The sequence below is a fragment of the Camarhynchus parvulus genome, chromosome 14, assembly GCF_901933205.1.
Source record: "Camarhynchus parvulus chromosome 14, STF_HiC, whole genome shotgun sequence".
Taxonomy (NCBI): Eukaryota; Metazoa; Chordata; class Aves; order Passeriformes; family Thraupidae; genus Camarhynchus; species Camarhynchus parvulus.
This window is the reverse complement of record NC_044584.1, coordinates 5,250,627-5,271,906: the sequence shown is the minus strand read 5'-3', so window position 1 is coordinate 5,271,906 and position 21,280 is coordinate 5,250,627. Positions and strand designations below refer to the sequence as shown.

General features: G+C 48.2%; 1 protein-coding gene across 2 annotated transcripts; it reads left to right on the top strand.

Moving 5' to 3' along the window:
- Window positions 1-5,736: 5,736 nt before the first annotated feature.
- Window positions 5,737-20,311, top strand: LOC115909109. Of its 2 annotated transcripts, none has more exons than XM_030958194.1 (20): window positions 5,737-5,770; window positions 7,735-8,078; window positions 8,451-8,580; window positions 8,702-8,795; window positions 9,717-9,867; window positions 10,491-10,653; window positions 11,325-11,450; window positions 12,434-12,502; window positions 13,322-13,444; window positions 13,738-13,893; window positions 14,487-14,540; window positions 14,849-15,066; window positions 15,896-15,972; window positions 16,114-16,224; window positions 16,910-16,996; window positions 17,745-17,851; window positions 18,048-18,169; window positions 18,425-18,547; window positions 19,292-19,334; window positions 19,449-20,311. In XM_030958194.1, exons 2-16 carry the CDS (start codon window positions 7,901-7,903, stop codon window positions 17,817-17,819), a joined length of 1,812 nt encoding a protein of 603 aa, XP_030814054.1. In that variant the 5' UTR covers window positions 5,737-5,770; window positions 7,735-7,900; the 3' UTR covers window positions 17,820-17,851; window positions 18,048-18,169; window positions 18,425-18,547; window positions 19,292-19,334; window positions 19,449-20,311. The 2 variants fall into 2 exon arrangements, with proteins under 2 accessions (XP_030814054.1, XP_030814053.1); XM_030958193.1 differs by lacking the exon at window positions 5,737-5,770 and adding an exon at window positions 6,370-6,497.
- The last annotated feature ends 969 nt before the right edge of the window (window positions 20,312-21,280 follow it).

The window sequence follows — 21,280 nt, the reverse complement described above, 5'->3', positions numbered from 1 at the left end:
TAAACTCTGTAATTCTGTTGGATCTCTGGAATTAAGCACGAGGTGCTGCTGGGACCCCTGTGCCTGCAGACAGCAGAAGGCACCTCAAGAATTCCTAAAATGCAGAATGAAACACCCCAAAAAGGGTTTACAGATTTTTCTGTCAATCTTTTCTACCCCAAAATTTGCTTTATTTCAGTTTTTCCATGCATTTCTGTGCTGCGGAACTCCAGCAGCCCAGGAACACTCGGAGCAGGTACTGCTGTCCATGTGGGGTCTCAATTCCTTGGGTGGCTCTGCCTTTCCCCCATCCCATCCCATCCCATCAGCATTGTCCAGCAGGATTTGGGGGCCTGCACTGGCACTGATTCATTGTGCAGCACGTGGGCTGTGGCATCCTGTAGAACTCCAGCCAGGTGTCCTGCACCAACCCCTCCTGTGGCATCAGCCACTGCTGCCATGCATGGGGCAAAAATGGGATCTGGCACCTCCAGCTGGGGCCAGGATTGAGGAGTGACCCGTGCCCAGGAGGGTCAGTCCTGGGATCTTTTCCCAGCAGGACACTGAGCACCTCCTGCCCTGCAGGGTGAGAGCTGCTCTCTCTCCATGCTTAGCTTGGGGTATGTCAGAAATAACTTCTGTAGGGATAGGACAAGAGAGAAACGGTTTAGGTGGGAAATTGGGAAGGAGTTCCTCCCTGGGAGGGTGGGAGGCCCTGGCACAGATTCCCAGAGAAGCTGTGGCTGTCCCTGGATCCCTGGAAGTGTCCAGGACAAGGCTGGATGGGACTTGGAGCAGCCTGGGACTGTGGAAGCTGTTGGGGGTGCAATGGGATGGTTTTTAAAGCTCTTTCCAACCCAAACCCTTCAGTGATTCTGAATTTCTGTGAATGGAGCTCTCCACAGGCACAGGCACAGCCCCAGCCTGTCCCACTCACTGCACCCTATAATAAATTGTCCCCCACACCTGGGCTGAGACTGAAGTAACAAAACTCACATTTGCTTGAATTTTCAATCTTTTTCTCCCTCTTTTTCTTCCTCCTTCCTTGCTACAGAGCTGAGAGCCTGGACAGCAGGGCTGGGTTTGTTCCTGCCTCGGCAGCAGCGGGAACATCCCAGCTCCAAGGCTGGAGGATGGGCGAGGAAAGGGTCAGGACACATCCCCCGACTGCGAGCTGAAGAAAAATGTTGGCAGAGCAAAGCTTGCCACAGGAAGAAAAGGTTGTCCTGGCTGTTCATATTCCTCCACATGGGGTGAGTAAAACTGTCGGTCAGACTGAAGCGTCTGATACACAGAGGGGAATAAAAACTCATTAAAGGGCTAAAAGGAAACCCTATTAAAATATCAAATATAAACCGGAGGAGACTTGATCACCCAAGTGCTGGAGGAGTGTCAGGGCTTGAATGAATCCGACTTTTTTCCCCCTGAAAGCAGAGGAAATGCGTTTTGTGGAAAGCCAGGTGGGATGAGGGGCAGGTAGGGTGTCAAAGAGCACTGATAATATTTCAGGGCCTCGCTCGGAGCCGGGAATACGAAGGGGATTTATCCGGTTTTCGGCGGGGAGGAGAGTGCTGGCAGATTTTTGAAGGAATTCCAAGGAGGTTCAGACTCATCTGGTTCTTAAATCGAGAGCTCTTGGCCGCCGCTGTGCCGGGGCAGGAGCATCTCCACTGCTCACTGCCGGGACTCTGCCTGGCTCGGGGAGCAGCGCCGATGGCTCTGTGTGATCCTCCTGCCCTGGCCCGGCTCTTGTCCTGCTGAAAAGCCAAAAAAATGAGCATTTCATGTGTTCTGAACAACCCAGAGAACCATCCTTCTCCCAGCATCTCACTTCTGCTTTATGTGGTCTTGAGAGAGGAAAGAAGTTACAGGGAGAGAGAGCAGAAGAAAACATTTTCTTTCAAGCACTGAAATCTGTGTTAGTCCTGTCAGTGCTGGAAGGGATGGAGCCTGGTGTTCATTCGTGCCTCAGGGCTGATGGACTTTTAAACCAGACTGAACTGGGGCTCTGGCAGGCTTTTACCCCTTCCTATACACCAGGAAAACCATGTAGGGGAAAAAAACAGGATTTATATCTCACCAGAGCAGCTCTTGCCTGGTCAGCGCCCAGAGTCCTCTTTTGGGGGTTTTCTCCTGTGTGGACCTCTGGTATCTCATAGGTGTGAAAGCTTTTCCATGGTCTGGGAATGTTTGTCCCATTTTTTCCTGATTTGAAGTTTTTTTGGTTGTGATTAAACTCAGAGAAGGCATGAATGAAGGGTTTCTCTCTCTTACACATCTGTTAAATGTGTTACCTTTGGGATTTGGAGCTGTTGTCCAGTTGGTTGAACTTGGCACCAGAATTCAGGAATGACAGAGGGATGAGGTTGTGAGGGGAACATCACTGGGCCATCACCACAGAAATTTCACTCCCTCACAAAATCAGGGTTCGGGTAACAGCTTGTTTGTAATTTAGGTGGAACAGGCCCTGAGCTTCACCCGTGTTCCTCGCTCTGCTCCCATTTCCTTCCCACACAGTGAGGCACGTTCTTATCCCAAGCCCTCCTCCTGAATCCTGGAGTTTTTTGGACACCTGGGCTGGTTTCCTCCCATCTCAGCAACACCAGGGTACAAACAGGGCCCATCATTCCCTCACAGACACATTAGAATCACCTAAATCCTGTTTCCTCCTGAAACCTGAGCTGGTCCCACACAGCAAAGCATTGAGGGGCTCCCCAAAGGTGAAAAGGGGGGACGTGCCATCACAACCCCACAGAGAAAGCCTAAAAACCCCACAACTCTTTCCCAAAAGCTCAGTTCTAAGAACCTCTTTTCCATTTCCAGCTCTGAACATCATTTTTGGGGCCAAACACACCCAAGAGGCGTGACAGGAATCAGCTGGGGTGGGCTCAGCTGCTGGATTAGCACCTGCCCGGGTGGGATTGGAGGTTTTGATCCTCAGAGCCTTTTCCAGTGCACTGATCTATCCCAAACCTTTCACCAGGTACAAACTCTGCAGCAGAATGAAGTAGCAGTGAATGTAAATGGGACATGGAAAGGTTTTTGAACAGATGTTTTAATGGTCTGTTTGCTGTTGTGGTCAGAGAGAAATTCCCTTTGACTTGAGGAGCTGGAGGGTAGAATCCCACTCCTCTGGCCCTCAGCTGCTCATTCCCAGGGAGCTGAAGTCTCCAAGTGATGTCCCAACAGCTGCAGAGTCTCCTGGAAGCAGGGATGTGGGAATCACCTGTCAAATATATAAATCTGTTTGCATTTCTAGCTGTGTTTTGAGACGTTTCTGGCACAGATTCCAGAGAAGCTGCGGCTGCCCTGGATCCCTGGAAGTGTCCAAGGCCAGGCTGGACAGGGCTTGGATCAATCTGGGATAGTGGAAGGTGTTGGGATTGGAACTGGATGAGCTTCAAGGTCCCTTCCAAGAGCCTCTGATTCCATGATGTCAGGCCCAGACCTCGAGCTTGGCTGGATCTGGGCACAAAACCCACCAGGGCAGAGCAGACCGAGCTCAGGCAATGTGAAATTCAATATTTTACACCCACACCACTAAAAATAAGCCGCCGACGCCAACTCTTCATCTGGAAAGAGGAACCACCGATGTCACTGTGTCTTGGACAAGGCACAGCACTCAAGTCCTGACCATATTTAGCCATAAGATCATCTCCCAGGACTTCACAAAATCATGGAATCACAGGATGGTTTGGGTTGGAAGGAACCTTAAATCTCATCCAGTCCCAGCCCCCTGCCATGGGCAGAGAATCAGGAATTTCTGCATGAGAGCAGAGTTTTAGAGAAAAGCCTTCTGGCCAAGGGCCAGTCCTGCTGTTGTTATTCTCCCTGCTATCTCCATACTTCATTTCATCCCCCAAATTGCTGTGTTGAGTTACTCAAGGTTGCTAAAACCGTGTAGTGCTAAGGAGGCAGCAAGAGGGGGGAAATGATGTCTCCAGAAAATGCCCCACACAGCTGAAATCAGGCCACCTCTTCGGGTGTCGGGTTTAGATTTTGTCATTGTAAGCAGAGAAACTTGAAACATTTTGCCCAAATGTGTTGAAAGCCATGAAGACATTAAAGATTATTCATGGAATAAATATTCATTTGCAGGAAGAGGGATTTTTTTTTTCAATGCATGAATATATTTCAGGCAGGGCGTGCAGTTGCTTGACGGAAAAGGTGATCATATTCTGAGTGCTGTTTAAGTAGTTCCTAATATTAAGGCTATCAGGAATTAAAGGTGTCCGGGCACTTCATTTTTAAGATATAACCATGGAATAGAATTCCAGAATGGTTTGGGTTGGAAGGGACATTAAAGACCATCCAGTTTCAACCCCGTGCCACGGGCAGGTTCTGCTTAAGTTAAAATCCTTCCTAGATTTTCTTTAACTGATTCTTATTAGTGACAAATTCCCTCAGAATCAGTCCTCAAACTTTCCCTCCCAGGTGCTGTAACACCATCACTCTGCTGAACAACTTTAACCACAAACACATTGCACTTGTAGCCCTGAACACCAGAAAATATCTTTATTTTATTCACAGGTCCCGTCGGCTTTTTCCCTGCGAAAACTCGATTCCCCGTGCCAGCAGCACATTAAGACATCGCAGTTTCAGCTCTCCCTGCTTCAGAATTCCCATTTTTTTGAGGTCGAGTCCTGGCTGAGCCTGTGTGGAGCTCTGGTACCACCTAGTGTTACTGGGGGAAGCCTCAGCTGCTGGATGCGGCTTTTCCTCGCTGATGTCGCGACAGAAGGTGGCGATTGCAGTGAGGAGACGCAGCGACAGCATCTCCTCCTCCTCCAGCAGCGAGCAGGTCCAGCAGGGCTGAGAGAGGAACAACTCAGAATCACAGAATCAGCGAATATCCTGAGCTGGAAGGGACCCCACAGGGATCATCCAGTCCTGCACAGAACCATCCCCAAAAATCACATTTCCCAAGCGAGGAAACCCTCAGTGGGTCTTCTCACTCCTGTGCTGGGTGCTCCTGCTGTAACCGGAGTAAGGGACAGCTAAATTATCGTGATTATCTGAATTATTGCAACTATAGTGGAATTCTGGGATGGTTTGGGTTGGGAGGCACCTTCAAGATCATCTCATTAATTATTGTGATTATCATTGAATTATTGTGATTGTCATGGAATTCTGGAATGGTTTGGCTTGGGAGGCACCTTCAAGGCTGTCTCATGAATTATTGTGATTATCATGGAATTATTGTGATTATCATGGAATTCTGGAATGGTTTGGGTTGGGAGGCACCTTCAAGCTCATCCACAATCATGGAACGCCAAGCAAACTATTACATGGAATATTGGTTTTTTCATCTCAATCCCTGAACAGACCAAGCTCCCTTTTCCCATGGCTTCACCTCAAGGTGCCACGTTTGTCTCACTCCTTTGGATGCTCTCCCACAGTTTAACATTTTATATTCTGGTAACCCAAACTGCTCAAAATATTCGAGGTGGGGCCAACTGCCGTGCAGAGTGTGGTGTTGTGGTCTTCGCTAATGAAAAATGTTACTAATTATCGGTAAGAACCAATCAGGTCCTGGCAGAATGGGTGCGGAGAGGTCTCAGTAATTAGGAGAGCAATTGGTCTAAATGTGGCAACTAAATGTGAAAAAAGGGATTAGTTACTGCTGGAAAGGGTGTGGGGGTCTCAGTAATTACGGGGAAAATGGGTGAAAATGTTTTTAGTGACGACTACCTTTGAAAGAACCAATGAAGTTCTGGAGGAATGCGTGTGGGGATTTAAAAACCTCAAACAGTTTGAACTGCAGGGAAAAACGTGCACGCTCGATAGATCTGTGAGTATGAACTTTATCCCGGGTCAGTTTAAATCGAATATTAATGGTCATACAACTGTGATGGGGGGATACACATTAAATGGGGAATATGTAGTATTGGGACTGTACCTCCCTATTGCCTTGGTCAAGGGGGGAAAGAGCAGGGAAATGTGGTCAGGAAATGAGGATAAAAGGAAGCTGTGCCTTCCAAAAACTCCAGAGAGACCCCACAGAGGCATGGGACAGTGTTCTCTCTCCGTTACTCGGATAAAGTTGATTTTTTCCGGACTCCTGCGTCTCTCGCTGGACACTGCCTTGTCCCAGCGGCACTTCCCGCACAGCTCGGCGGGGTGTGCAGGGTCCGCCATGGCGGACACGGAGACACAGGGGACAGCCCCCGAGGGCGCTTGGCGGATGCCGATTTCGCGGAGAATAAAGCGCCGATTTAACGTTTTCACTGAAAAAAACAGAGTTTTATTTAACGCGTGGCAGTCCGCATCCCGCGCCCTCACCCAACATGGCGGCGGCCCGCAGCCCTCAGGCGGCGCGGTGAGGGCGGAAGGGGGGGCGGGGCCCGGCCCGGAAGCGCTCGCGCCTTCAAAGAGTGGCGGGCGGCGGGAGCGGGGTCCGGGTGAGCGGGAAAGCCAGCGCCGGGAATCCCGGGAAAACTCCGGGAAAACTCCGGGAATCCCGGGCAGAACGGCACGGCTGGAAGGGCTGAGCGGGCACCCGAGCTGCTCTGGAGGAGGTTGGTCGGGGGGTGCATTGGGAGGAGGCGGTTTGGGGCTGGGGGGCGAGCGGCGTGTGAGGCGTTGGGGGTGTCGGAGGGAGGAGAGGGGTAGGAAATTAAAGGAAGGGACTTTAAAAACCATCCTTTTTCAACCCCCTGCCATGGGCGGTTCTGCTTCGGTTAAAATCTTTCCTAGATTTTCTTTAACTGATTCTTGTTAGTGAAAAATTCTCTTGGAAACAGTGCTGAGATTTTCCCTCCCAGGTGCTGTAACACCATCGCCTGTGGGGAGGGATGAGATGGGGGATGCTGGAGTTTGGGAATGGGGTGAGATGGGGGATGCTGGAGTTTGGGAATGGGGTGAGATGGGGGATGCTGGAGTTTGGGAATGGGGTGAGATGGGGGATGCTGGAGTTTGGGAATGGGGTGAGATGGGGGATGCTGGAGTTTGGGAATGGGATGAGATGGCGGATGTTGGGGTTTGGGAATGGGGTGAGATGGGGGATGCTGGAGTTTGGGAATGGGGTGAGATGGCAGATGTTGGGGTTTGGGAATGGGGTGAGATGGGGGATGTTGGAGTTTGGGAAGGGGGATATTTGAGTTTGGGAAGAAGGAAGGGAGTAGGGTTTTTGTTGTTGTTTTGGGTGTTTCTGGTGTGGCTGGGTTAAGGGACATCTGAGTTGCTGTTAGCAGGAGCTGTTGTGGAGTTCTGGAACGGTTTGGGATGGGAGGAACTTTTAACAGCAAAATTCAGGAAGGATAAAGATAAACCCCCCCCCCCAGCACTATATAGTGATGGAGAGTCAGGCTTTACTTTATTCCTGCCAGGATGTGCCATGGAAAATATTCCATATATAGGTGGCTCTTTACTAGACAGCTTGCAGATTTATACACACAAAACCCAAAGCAATTCCCGTTCATTGGTCCCAAATTTAATGTTGCATCATTTCCAACAATCCAGTCCCACCGCTTGCCGTGGGCAGGGACATCTTCCACTCGATCAGGATGCTCCAAGGCGCATCCAGCCTGGCTTTGGGCACTCCCAGGGATCCAGGAACAGCCACAGCTTCTCTGGGAACCTTTGCCAGGGCCTCCCCACCCTCCCAGGAAAGGATTTGTCCCAAAATCCCCTCTAACCCTTCCCTGGCAGTGGGAACTCATTCCCTTATTCCTCATTCCACAGCCAGTCCCACCAAACCCACCAGAAGAACAGCTCATCTCATGTTTTAAAATTTTTTCTTCTCCTTATTTTCAGGGTTCCTTGAGCTCTGGATGGAAGCTCCAGTGGGTTTTGAGGTGCTGAGTGCACTGAGGATAAAACATCTCTGTCTCTAATGTAGTTTACGCAACAGAGAAGAAGAATTTGGGTCCCAGAAGAGTCTTTTTCTTCCCTTGTTGAAGAAAACACCTTAAAAGTACAAATGGACAGCCAGTGTTACCCTGGTGGCTGCCAGGTAGTTCCAATTTGGAAGTTGGTGGCCATGTGGCCATCAGAAAAGGAGGAGGAGGAGAACAACGTAATCCTGATCAGTGATGATGATGATGATGATGAAGGGGAGAGCACCCAAGGGAGTTCAGTCCTGTTTGTAGAGCCACAGGGTAAGAGCTGTTCCCTTGCTGCTGCTGGAGTTCCCTGAAAAAATTTGGGGGATAAACTGAATTAATTCTGTGTTATGCTTGAAATCCATCCTTGTTCTGCACAAATGAATAAAACCAGGAGGAAATCCCCAATTTGTAGGGATATCTTTGATGGCACTACTTCAGAGGATGCTGCTGTGTAGTTTTAAAATACTTCAGATTGAGCTCAGACTGGGCCTTTTCAGCTGGGTCCTTTTTGATTTGATTTTATAGTTCATGGAAGTTTTTTGTGCCATTCTGTCAGATCCCAAAAGAATGTGCTGCACAGTGTTCAAAAAGTAAATCTCAGTAATTTTTAACACCGATTTCCACCTCCTGCTCTCTTTCCTGCAGAGAAGTCTCCCCTGGAAGAGAAGAAATCCGAAGAGCTGGTGGACGAGGAGGGGGATTTAGTGGTCACCTACTGCAAACAAGCCAGTGTGATGCCTCACGCCAGGCACGACTGCACCACGCAGCCCTTTGAGTATGTCCAGGGCTGGGCAATCCCCTTTGGGCTCCCATTTTCCACATTTCCCTTTGTAACAGCTGCAGCCTGGGTAAAGGTGTGATTTTCCTGATGAACCTTCTGGTTTTCAACCTTGCAGGAGGAGTGAGAGTGACACTTGCTTCCCCCTTGGGAAAAATGCAGACATTTGTGACCAGTGCTACTGCTACATCTGTGACAAACTGGCTGCTGAGGTAAGGGCAGGGCACAGGACACAAAACTGGGGATCAAATGAGAGCTTTAGCCAAGCCCTGCCTTAGGCTCAGATTTTTGGCAGCAGCTCTGCTCAGGTGACTGTGCCTAAACCACTCTGGTTCATGAATTCTTAGGGTCAGGTCTAATATCAGATGAGTTATTTATTGAATAGACAGGAGGGAGCAGAGAAAGGGCTGTTAGCAGTTATTTATTACACAGGATGGAACAAAACAGGTTACATAAAGCAGTGCACAATAACAAGGTATCTGTATCAAAGCTGGCAAAGAAATAGGATAGATTAGGAGTCAGTAATTCTAAACTCCCAGGAAAGAGTTAAGGGCTCTAAGAGAATAATACAGGAAATTTGATTAACAGCTCCTCATAACTACTAAAAGTGTGGTTCTGTTGGGGTTTATTTCTAGTCTGGATAATTGTTGGAGTAAACATGCATTTATTTATGTGTCCTGTTTGCTTTGGGCACACAGTGCATTTCATAAAATCAGATTACTAAATCAGGCATTTTTTAATGAATTAGAGAAATGCCAGCTTTCTAGACTGTCCCCACTGGAGTTAGGAGTGGAGGGAATTGTGTGGGGGTGGTTTATTTCCTTGGACCTTTTGTGAATTTCAGGAGACTTTGAGCTGTGGGCAAAGTTGGGGTGAACATGCAAAGACAGGGTTCTGTTCCCAGTTTCCAGTGGGGAGGGTGCCAGCCCTGAGGCTCTCTGTGAAGGGCTCAGCAATGACAGGTAATCAATGAGGGGCTTTTTTGAAATGGTTGCCACGATATCAAATTGTTGCCTGTCAAAATATTTACTCAGGTGCCAGGAGGATAAAAGGAATTGTAAGCCCTCACTCAGTGCTGAGGGGAAGACACAAAAACCCAGCTACCTCTCCCTGTTTTGTACTTTCTGACACAGTGCCAGCTCTGGACAGTCCCTTCCCTGTGCCACTGCAATGCCCACAACAAGAGCAACTTCTGGAAGGCGCAGAGGAACTTTGCCCTGGCTGGAATCCTGGCCACCTTCAACCTGGAGCTGCTGGAGCTGGACACAGAGCTGCGGCGTGGGGGTGGGTGCTCTGTCCCCAGGGACCTGCTCAGGCCCTGTCCTGGCTGCTCTGTCCCCAGGGACCTGGGGCTGCTCAGGCCCTGCCCTGGGGAACAGCTTGGCTGCTCCACTCCAATCCTTGGAGAGTTTTTAAGGAGCAAATTGGTGTGCCTGATTTCTTTTCCCATGCTTGGACCAGGGATGGGTTTGCAGGTGCAGATTCTTGCTTTTCTCCATCTGGGGGAAGCATAGAATGGTTTGGGGTGGGATGGAGCTGGAAGATGATCTCCTTCCAACCCCTTTCCTTGGGCAGGGACACTTCTCACTATCCCAGGGTGCTCCAAGCCCTGTCCAGCCTGGCCTTGGACACTTTAGGACAGCCACAGCTTCTCTGGGCACCCTGTGCCAGGGCCTCCCCACCCTCACAGGGAACAGTTCCTTCCCAGTATCCCACCTAAATTTCCCCTTTTTCAGCAACAAAGCTTTTCTGACCAGTAAAACTGGATGCAAACAATTTCTGAAATAATTTCACATGGGGAACTTTTTTTCCTCGAAATAATTTCACATGGAGAACTTTCTCTTTTGATTTTGAAGAAAACCCATGCAAAACTCTTTGTGCAATTTTTTTTCTGTCTTGTCTCTTAGGAGATCTCCTAGAAAAATTCATCAGGGATCTTTCTGTAGCCTATAACAAATACCTGGTAGGAGAAAGGATCTGTCCCCCAGGACATGAATGCTGCTGCCAGCCAAAGCTGCCCCCGGGGCAGTGCAGGGTCTGCAGCTCACGGAATATGGAGGTGGTGTACAAGTAAGTGACAACAGATCTGGGTTTGTCAGGGCAACTTTGATTTATTTAATGAGTTACAATCAAAATTGTGGCACCTGAGACAGCAAAAACAGAGTGGAGAGTACTTACATAGTCAGCAAGATAAATTGCAATTGGCTGTAGTTTAAAATCCCTCTTAAATGTGGTTTTAAATTTCCTTTGCTGTGCAGGACACTTGAGGATCTCTGATTATTATAACCTGGGAAAGTGGGAACCTGAGGCCTGGGCTTTGGGGTGGCTTTAGGTGGGATATTGGGAAGGAATCCTTCCCTGGAGGGTGGGCAGGCCCTGGCAAAGGTGCCCAGGGGAGCTGTGGCTGTCCCTGGATCCCTGGCAGTGCCAGAGGCAAGGCTGGGACAGGGCTTGGGACAATGAAGGGTGTTGGGGTTGGAATTTAAGGTTCCTTCCAACCCACACCATTCTGAGATTTTTTACTGATTTCTTCCAATGAGTTTCACCTTTTCACTGGTATAACAAACCTTCCAAATATCCAAAGTGTTGGTGGTGCCAGCACCTCCTCAGTGTGCTGGAGATCTCTGAAGGCAAGGCTGGGCTCTGATTGCTCTCAAGCTCTGGGATGGCCACAATTACCACTTGTTTAGGAAGTCCGTTGTTGCAGACCCTTGATCTTACAGACCGCTTGACTTTCTCAGGTATTCTGATGTTTTCGAGCTGGTAACAAGATTTTTAAATGAGGCAGACCAAGAAAGCCCCAAAGCTGCTGCTGTCATGCTGCTGGGAGCAGCTAAACAGATTGCCCTGCACAAAGACCCTGCTCTGTAAGTACCTGGCCCACAGAGAGTGGGGCATCTTCCTTCTTTCCCCCAGGGGAGGGGAATTATTGAGAGAATCCTGGGGATTTGTTTATTAGGAAAGTGTAAAAATCCCAGCCCGGGCTGCAGCACAGCAGGAGGAAGATGAACACAGTGAGGGAGAAGTGGGGATTGGGGGAAAAAGAAGAGCTTGGATGTGAGAGGGAAAAGTTCAGCAGGAATGAGAGTTTGAGATCTCTGTCAAAAATCCCTGCCAAGGGAAAGCCAGATTGAATATTAAACAACAGAGTTGGTTGGCAAGATTTGCTCCAGTGCTTACAGGAGAGCTTAGGCCACAACAAAGGCAAACAAGCAACAACAAAACCGAACATAATCCAGGCATTCAGAAAAGGAAACGAACCGAGAACCACCGAGGGCAGTGTGGGACAAAGGGAACAGCAAACGTCGGCCTTAAAAGCTTAACAGCACTCCCACTTAACAGTACTTGAAATTACACCTTAAGCTTAGCAATTCAGCAAAGAAACAGCACTTACACCTAACTTAAGCTTAGCTTAAAACTTAACGATTTAAGGGGAGTAACACTTTAACAGCATTTAACCTAACTTAGAACTTTGAAGTTACCAGTAGCAACTCAGCAAAACACTTTTCAACAGCACAAGGAGCTTTGCTTTGTGAAATCTGAACATTTTGGGGTTTAAATTCAGGGGCTTTGATAAAAAAGAAGGAAATTATGTCTGGATTGGTTTGAAACAGCAGCTCCCTTGCAGTTCCTGCTGAGAGATCTAGATTTGCAAGGAGCAGGCTGCATTTATCTGAGGATTTTTCACTATTTTGCACTTCAGCACTTGTTTCAGTCTTTGCAGGATTTTTTTCAGCATGCTAGCTTCTAGGATTTTTCCTTAAAAAGTATTTTCCTCAACAGTTGAGTACAGAGAAGGGGAAAAGGCAGGAAGGGGAGCCAGGCATTAATTGGTGTTGGTTTTTTCCAGGCTTAGGAGCTGTCAGAACCTGAGCCACACTGCTTCCCTGAGGATTGCTGTCCCATTTCTGTTCCAGAGGTAAGATTGGTTTCCTTGCTGGCTGCAGACTTTCTGCTTGCCTTTAAAATGTGTTTCAGGTGACAAATCCTCTGTTCAGAGGCACGTGGGAGGCCAGAGCAGGTTGTGGTTGTTACACCAAGGAGAGGTCACAGCAGGAGCGTGGCAGGAGTCCCCTGGGATGGAGCATGGAAAAGCTCCCCCAGAGGCCAGAGAATGAGGACACCCAGCTCCCTTGGCTTCATTCACATCCCATTTTAGCTCTATCCTTCACCTTTCCCCCCAAATTCACCTGCCACAGAAGGTTGATGAGTGAAAAATACAATTCTTTCCAACCCAGTTCTATATTCTCACCTTCTCTGGAACTAATGACAGGTACAACCCGAAGTCCTTCAGCAGTTCTCATTTTAAATTGCTGTTCTTGATTTTCTTAATTTCTGACTTGGAACAAAAAAAGGGTGGAGTTTGTCTTTACCTCTCTGCCAGAATTTTAGAGTAAGCTCTTCTTTTTCATCTCCACTTACCAGATACAGAAATGGTTCCAGTAGCAGGGAAGGTGAAGGGGCTCAGGCCCAGCACAGGTTGAAGTGTTTGCTGTGCACATTCCTTGGAGATCTTTGTTGTAAAGCTTAAGCCCCACAGAACCTTGGCTTTAAAAATAACAACAAAATAATAATTTCATTATTCACTACAAAACTTAAAGCAGAAATTCACATACAGATCCAAACAAAAAAACCCCAAACTTGTGCAGTTTCCCATATGATTAAAAAAGACAACTTCTTAGTAACTCAGCTCATTTTAAAATACCCTTTTTGAATTCTTCTTCTTTTTAAATCACAGGATCATAACCCGACTTCAGAGGATGCTGGTGTTGTGTGACTTCCCAAAAATTCTGTGTGGCAAGTTTGTTGAGTATTTCCAGTCCATCTCCCTTCCCTGCCACTGCTATGCCTTCTCAAACAGGTGAGTTCTGGGGCCTCTGAGTATTCCATTTGGATCCAGTTGCCTGTGGAATGTTCTTTCCCTGATAATAAAAGTGGGAGCATTTTAAAGGAATATTCCAGCATTTCCTGCTTTCCCTGTTTGTTGTTTGATGCCATGACTGAGTTGTTCTCCCTAAATTTATTTCCTTTCCCCCAGAACTGAGCTCTAAACCCCAAAATGTTTTATTCATCAAACTTCACAATCCTTAAAGGAGCTCATTAGCGATGTACAACAAAACACAGTTAAAAATTACTTTATTTTTATTTTTTCAGCTTGAATGTTTTGCCCTGGGACCACGTGCAACTGACCACAGTTTTAAAAGGCCAGAACATCACTGGGCAGAGGAGACAGAAAGGAAGGAAAACGTACCTGTGGGAAGCACTCCCTGTTGTGGAGGCTCGAGTGGAGAAGCTGCTGGAGAAAAAGAAGTGAGATTGGTTTGGCTTTTCCACTTTGAAAATTCAATTCTTTATTTTGACTGCTCCAAACATCTGTGCTTTGGTATAATGGGGAAACACAAAAGAAACTCTTTTTTTTTAATATTTTTTTTTCTTCTCAACAAAGTCAGAAGCTTTTTAAAGTTTCTCAAAGCCCTTTGAATGCCTCAGACAAAAAAAAAAGATTGCCGGAGTGGCTCATTTGTGTCTCCAAAAACCCTACAGGTTTTACATGTTGATTTTCCAAGCAATTCCTCTTCATCAAAGGCTGACAAGTGGAAGGCAGCCAGAAGAGTGTTCTGGGTCTTCAGAGGGCTATCCTCCAGAAAATCCAATATTGCAGAGAATCCAGTCCACTTCAAGAATTCAGCTGCAAGGCAACCTCTGGTTTTATTTTGCCAGAGCTGAGATAATCTGGGAATAACCTCTAGGAATTTATTTCCAGCTGTATTTCTGTCCTGCTGTGCAATGTCTCCTGTGTGAGAAGCTCTCCTGGTTTGCTTCTTTCATTGTAGGAAATGTTTGCCCTGTGCACAGTTCTGCACTTCCTTCCCCTTCGTCTCACCTTCTGTTCTTCTCCCCAGGTACAAGGAAGTTGTTCGGTACCTGAGAGCTGTGAAATGCAATGAAAACCAAAGGTAAATGGCTTTTCCCCTTTTCCTTTTCCCTGTCTTTTCTGCTTTTCCCTCTCTTTTCCCCTATTCCCCTCTCTTTTCCCCTTTTCCTTTTTCCTCCCTTTGCTTTTCCCCTCTCTTTTCCCCTCTTCCCTCTCTTTCCCCCCCTTTCCTTTTCCCTTCTTTTTCCTCCCTTTCCTTCCCTGCTTTTTCCTTCCTTCTTCCCCCTCTCTTCCCTCCCCTCTGTAATGGTCAAATCCAACCAGATCTCTCCACAAATCCTACAAAAACCCCGTCCTAATGAACCCCAAACCTTCATTTCCTCTTCCCAGGCTCCGAGACCTTCGGGATCTGATCCCGTTCTACCTGTGCAAAACTGGGAATTTCCTGGATGCTGCCCACTCCCTGCTGTTCCCTGTGAACAGCCTGGCCTGCTGCTCTGCCTGCAGGATCACCCCCTGCCAGTTCAAGGTCTACCTCAAGATCTTCAGGACAGGCTGTGTTCCCTCTGGGAATGACATGCTGGAGACAGGGCCCTGGGTTACAGCTGGCAAGTGTCACTTCTTCCTTCTTCCTTCACTCATTCCAGCTCTTCACAGTCAGAGGAGTGACACCCTGAGCCCAGCTGGGGATTGGGTGAGGGTGGGGAGGCCCTGGATCCCTGGAAGTGTCCCAGGATAGTGGGAGGTGTTGGGTTGGAGCTGGATGGGCTTTGAGGTTCTTTCCAACCCAAACCATGAAAACAGCAGGCAAGAAGGATGACTTTGTACTGGAGCATGGATTTATTCACTTCACTTAAAACACTCAATTTGTCAGCTTGTTTTCTGCTGAAAGCAAAGCAAGAGAAACTATTCAAAGAAAATCCAAATGTCTTCATTCCCTCCCAGCATTGCCATGTCAGTGGGGGACTTGGCTTTATGTCTCAGCCATGACCTTGAGGAGAAAACCTCCTGATGGGAGATGTTTCATCATCAGAATCATGAGCTCAGCCTCTGATAATTGCCATCATCTGTCCTGGGCTTTGTCACTTCTCAGGTTGTCTTCTGCCACAGAAGATTTATTTGGGAGTTGTTCCCTACTGGGAGAATTCTTGGAAGTGTGAGATCCCTCAGTGTGGTGTGATGTCCGTAGCAAACACTTCTCTGGGATCACCTGGCTCAGTCTGGATGGTGTCCAGACTTTGCAGCTTTCCAGAGCTGTGGTTTGTAGCTGATGTTTATTTATTCCACCAACAAACCAGTGCAGAACAGCTGTAAACACCTGCTGGCTCTGCAGAAACAAACCTGTAACCAAGTGACCATCCTGGTTGTGTTCCTGCTGTGGAGTGACTTGGGCTGTGTAGGATCTGGGTTTGATAATTTTCATTTCCCTCGCTGCAGGCTCTCCCCTGAGGAACACTGTGCTAATTAAGCAGGCACTCAAACTGCTCTACAGCAGCGAGGCACTCTACAGGAATGTGAGTGAGGCCAAAATTCCTTCTTCTCCTGTTCCCTCTCCTTGAGAGGGCAAGGATTTACTCTGACCCCTTTTTCCTCTGAATAATTCACCCCTCTGCCCAGATTTCACTTTGTAACACAAATGTTCTGTTGTTTTTTAGGCCAAATGTTGGAGTTCCTTCATCATGATTTTGGGGAGCAGTGATTTGTTGGAAAAGAGGGGGCACCTGCTCCCCTTAGCCCTGGGAGAGCCCCCCCTTAGCTTCCAAGAGGTACCAAACAGTGCTGGGAGAATCTCCTGGCTTGGGTTTGGACAGGATTCCACTGGATGTGGGAATTGGCTTCTTCTCCCAGATGCCTGAGTGAACTTCCTCATCCTGTGCCAGGGTGGCTCTGCAGCCTGTGGGGGTTCAGGAATGTTAAAGGCAGCTGGAAATGGGTTCATTCTGCTCCCAGCTCAGGCCTGGCACCGGTTCTGGCTCTGTTCATGGTGGGATGGATCAGATCAGAAAGGGCTGGACAGGGGGAATGGCTTCCACTGCCAAAGGGCAGAGCCAGATGGGAGATGGGGAGGGAATTCCTGGCTGGGAGGGTGGGCAGGCCCTGGCACAGGGTGCCCAGAGCAGCTGTGGCTGTCCCTGGATCCCTGGCAGTGCCCAAGGCCAGGCTGGGACAGGGCTTGGAGCACCCAGGGACAGTGGAGGTGTCCCTGCCCATGGCAAGGCTTGGCACGTGGTGATTTTTCCATGTCAGCCCTACAAAAGTGAAGAGTTTTTGATAGGGATTGGTTGGTGCTGCAGAGCCTCAATTCCCCTTGAGTGGGATGTGGAACAGGCACCATCCTCTGCAGAAATGCTGAAGAAGTCACTGAAAAGCACATGAAACCCCCATTTCTGGCATGGTTTGGGGTTTGTTTGGGGAGGATCTGCCATCCTGTCCCTCACTGTCCCCTTGCAGAATGTGCTGGCAGCCAGTGGCAACTTCCTGGAGGATCTCAAGTCTGGAGTTAATGTCTCTTTACCATCTGCTATTTTCTCTGGTCAGGTGAGTGATGACAACAAAGAATTTATCCCCAGCAGTGAAAAATGTTGGGTTATTAAGAAAAGCTTCCAAGAGAGGCCTAGAAGATTTTTTTAGGAGTGATCAGCTTAAGATTAGCACAGTCTAAACTCTGGAGCAGATACGGAGGTAGAGAACTGGGAGTCTCTTCTGCTCTGCATATCTTCAGGCCAGGAGAAATCTTTATCCCTGTCCAAGTTGATGGATTTATAAAGGAGGAGGGCTGGGAATAATTGATTGTGTCCTAACTTCTCCCAGGTTTGGCCTAAACAGGACACTGGGGCTTCTCAAAACTCAGAATTGCCCCGAAGTTCTAAATTTCTTTTAAATTAAAGGTTCCAGGTATGTGGAATTTGCTTGAAGATAGCAGAAATAACATTCCATATTCAATGCAGTCATCTAAGGAGCTGCCTTACTCTTCTTTTACTTTTTTGGAGGAAATTTTAGTTTATTCCCCAAAGATGTGACTCCTGAAGTGGATTTTTTGGCCTTTAATTCCCTAGTTCTGCTCCTGTGTGAGTTTCACTTCTATGTGAGCACTTTGAGAGCACCAGCAATAAAATCCCTGTTCCATTCCCCTGTTTTTAACTCTTGATGAGGTTCTTGTGGATTTGCTGTGTGCCCTCCAAGCTCTCTGGCTGACCTCGAATAACTCAGTGCTGGTTTGAGTGCATAAATAAAGGGGAAGCAGCTGTTAAATGCATTTCTTTCCTTGTTGCTATCTCCTGTGTAGCTGCACCACGAGGCTTCCTCGTCCTGGCAGTGCAAGCAGTGCAGCAGATGCTTTGTTGTGACCTTCCCCACTTGACTTCCTTCTTGGAGATAGTCCTGGCTTTTGGGGTGAGTCCCAGAAACTGATTCCTGTTCTAAGAGATGAAAGCAAATAATGTTTAAAATCTCTGTGGTGATGAAAACCCCATCCTGGAAGTTTTAGCCACGTTTAACTTGACTTTGCTTCGATCTTCGTTCTTTTTTTTTTAATTCATTTTAAGGAACGATTGGCACTGAGGTTAAATCATATTTTCTCTCTTCTTAGAAAAACTTCTGGGCTCTGAGGCTGTTGCTGGACCAGCTTTGCTGTGAGGAGCACATCCTGTGTGGCACTGCCAACCTGCTCCTGAGGGACCTGAGTCGGGAGGAAGGCACCATGCTCAGAGTGTGAGTGAGCCCTGGCTGAGGGCTAATGTGGGTGCAGATCTGGGGAGTGCACAGGAGGGGTGAAGTTCCTTCATCATGGCTCTGGGGAGCAGTGATTTGCTGGGAGAGAGGGGGCACCTGCTCCCCTTATCCCTGGGACAGCCCCCTTGGCTTCCAGCAGTGCTGGGAGCATCTCCTGCCTTGGCTTTGTGGGAATTGGCTCCTTCTCCCAGAGTGAACTCACTGTGCCTCAACCGCTGTGGTTTTGTTGTCCAGGTGGCAGAACCTTGGCCCCCAGTACGTGGGGGAGTTCCTGTGCCTGTTCCTGACCTGCAGACACAAGAGGATGCAGTCTGTGGGGCTCTTCAGCCTCAACGTGGTCATAGAGAACCTGCACCTGTGAGTGACTGGGGACTGCCCCAGGGCACTCTGAAATCAATCCTGGCATTGTACCCCTGGGACTGCCCCAGGGCCCCATGAAATCCTGGAATTGTCCCATTGGGACTGCCCAGGGCCACCTGGAGTCCTGGCATTGTCCTGTTCTGAGAGTGGGGACTGACCCAGAGCCACCTGAAGGAAATCCTGGGATTGTCCCCCTAGGACTGCCCCAGGGCCCCCTGAAATCCTGGAATTGTCCCCCTGGGAACTGCCCCAGAGCCACCTGCAGTAAATCCTGGGACTGCCCCATTGGGACTGCCTCATGGCCTCCTGAAATCAATCCTGGCATTTTCCCCCTGGGACTGCCCCAGAGCCACCTGAAATAAATCCTGGGATTGTCCCATTGGGACTGCCCCAGAACCACCTGAAATAAATCCTGGGATTGTCCCATTGGGACTGCCCCAGAACCACCTGAAATAAATCCTGGGACTGCCCCAGGGCCCCCTGAAATTCTGGAATTGTCCCTCTGGAACTGCCCCAGAGCCACCTGAAATAAATCCTGGGACTGCCCCATTGGGAACTACCCCCAGAGCCACCTGCAAATCCTTGGGTTCCCCCCAGTGATTCTCCTGTAAATCTGGAATCACCTTGGCTTGGAGCTGTGAGCTGTTGGATTTTTGTGGATTTTTGAGTCATGCAGAGCCAGGGGTGGCTGCACCTGTGGCCAGCTGGGAGGGAATGAGTGGGAATTTCTCTGTGTTTCAGATGTCCCTGGGCCAAGCAGCTCTGCACCTTTTTCCACGAGTCTGTGAGTATCCCAAAGCTGATCCCTGATACCCCTTACCAATTAAATATTGAAATGATTTTTGTATTAAAAAAAACCATTCCTGAAGGGAATTAACTGTGTTTTGTCTCTTCCCAGGGCTTGGGGCAGCTCCCCTTCGGCACCACAGTTCACCAGGAAGTTTCCAAGTTCGTTGGTGCTTTTGAGAAGCTCTAATTGGCACCAAATCCTCAGGAATATTTTCCAGTTGGTTTTTCATCTAACCAGTCTCTTCCTGGAGAGTTCCTTGGGTTTGCTTTGGTTGTCACCTCCAGGAAGAGTCAGCTAAAAACTGACTTCTCTGGCTCTGGAGTGGGACCAGAGCCACGTTTGGGGAGTTTCTTGCAGTTCCACATATTCAGGAGTTTTTGGAAGAGGGAGCAGCTTGGAGTTTTCAGAAGCTGCCAAAAGCAGGGAAACATGGATGGAGCAGGAAGCAGCAAAGAATTTTTGCTCCTATTGGGACACAAACCTTGCAAGAGGCAGCTGCTGGGAGGGAAAAGTTTAATTAAAGCAGGAAAACAGGGAGCTGAGAACTCCCTCTGCAGCAGTCTGGGGTCAAGTGCTGTTTGCACAGCTCTGATTTTGGGTTTCATTCTAAACCAGGAGGCTGGGAGATAAAACTGAGCTTTATTTTCTTCCAGTCCCAGTGTGAGGCAGTGGAGAGCTGGTTTTGTTGGGAAATAATCCAGCTTTCAGGCTGGGCTTTTATTTTCTGCTGAAATTAAGGTTTAGATTGGTGCAGGTGGCATTTCCCACATCCTGATTCTGGGGGGAGTTTGGAGTTCACTCTGACGTGGAAGAACTCTGGAGCCTGGGCTGGGCTCTGCCCCCTTGGGATCCCTCTGTGCTTGGGCAGGCAGGAGAACAAACCCAATATGTGCCCAGGGGCACTTTGCACATTTCCACAGGGGTTTGGGGGCTTCTGCAGCTCTTGTTATCCCAAAGTTCCCCCAAAAATGCACCTGGATGGAAATCTGACACTTTGTTCATTAAAACTGTCTAAGTTCCATTGTTACATTGACATTTTGGGTGGGTTTTTTTGGCTGCTTACTTGGTTTGGGGTGGGATTTTTGGGGTTGGATTTTGTTTTGGGCTTGGGGTTTTATTTTTTGCTTTGCTTTCTTTGGGGTTTTTTATATTGGGGTTTTTTATTGGGTGTTTTGGTCCTGTTTTTTTATGGGTTGGGGTTTTTTTGGCTTTGAGGTTTTTTGCCTCTTGTGTTTTTTTGCTTTGGGTTTGTTTTCTTGGGGGATTGGGTTTTTACTTTTTTTGGGAGATTGGTTTCTTAGGAAGCTGAGGGTTTTGGTGAGGGCTTATGTTTTTTTAGGATGTTGAGGGATTTTGGGGCATTGGGGGTTTTTTTGATGTTGAGAGGGTGTTGGGGGGTGGAGGTTTTTTGAGTTGAGAGGGCATTTAAGAAGTTGAGGGATTTTGGGGGGTTTAGGTTCTTTGTTGTTTTGTTTTTTTGTGGAGTTGAGATTTTCCTTTGAGTGTTGTGGTTTTTGTTTGGGGTTTTTTTTTGAGGTTTGAATTTTTGCCTTGGGGTTTGACTGGGCCAGGCTGGGTCTCCTCCAGATCCCCCCATGCCAGAACCCCAAAGAGGGAGTGGGAACAGATTTAGGGCAGGGGCTTTGTGTCCCCTACAGCCTGGATTTCTCCCCCTGGGCACAGGAAATCTGGGAAGTGCTTCTTTCCTGTAAGTAAACCCTTCTCCATTATTGATCCCTGCTCAGTTCTAATGCCTTGGAGCAGCCCTATGGATCCTTTAGGTAATGATTTAATCTTTTATGGATGAGAAGAAAACCTTTTCTGGAGCTCTGCACTTCCCTTTGGGCTTGGAGTGGTCCTGGAGGAAGGCTGAGCTCTGCTCCAGGTCAAATGGAGAGGAACAGAGCTCATTAAAAATGGAAAAGTGGCTTTGGAGCAGG

Coding starts and splice junctions, on each gene's coding strand:
- LOC115909109 (XM_030958194.1), top strand. CDS start 7,901: ATGGACAGCCAGTGTTACCCTGGTGGCTGCCAGGTAGTTCCAATTTGG. Junction 8,581..8,701: donor TGCACCACGCAGCCCTTTGA/GTATGTCCAGGG, acceptor TCAACCTTGCAG/GAGGAGTGAGAGTGACACTT. Junction 13,445..13,737: donor TGCTATGCCTTCTCAAACAG/GTGAGTTCTGGG, acceptor TTATTTTTTCAG/CTTGAATGTTTTGCCCTGGG.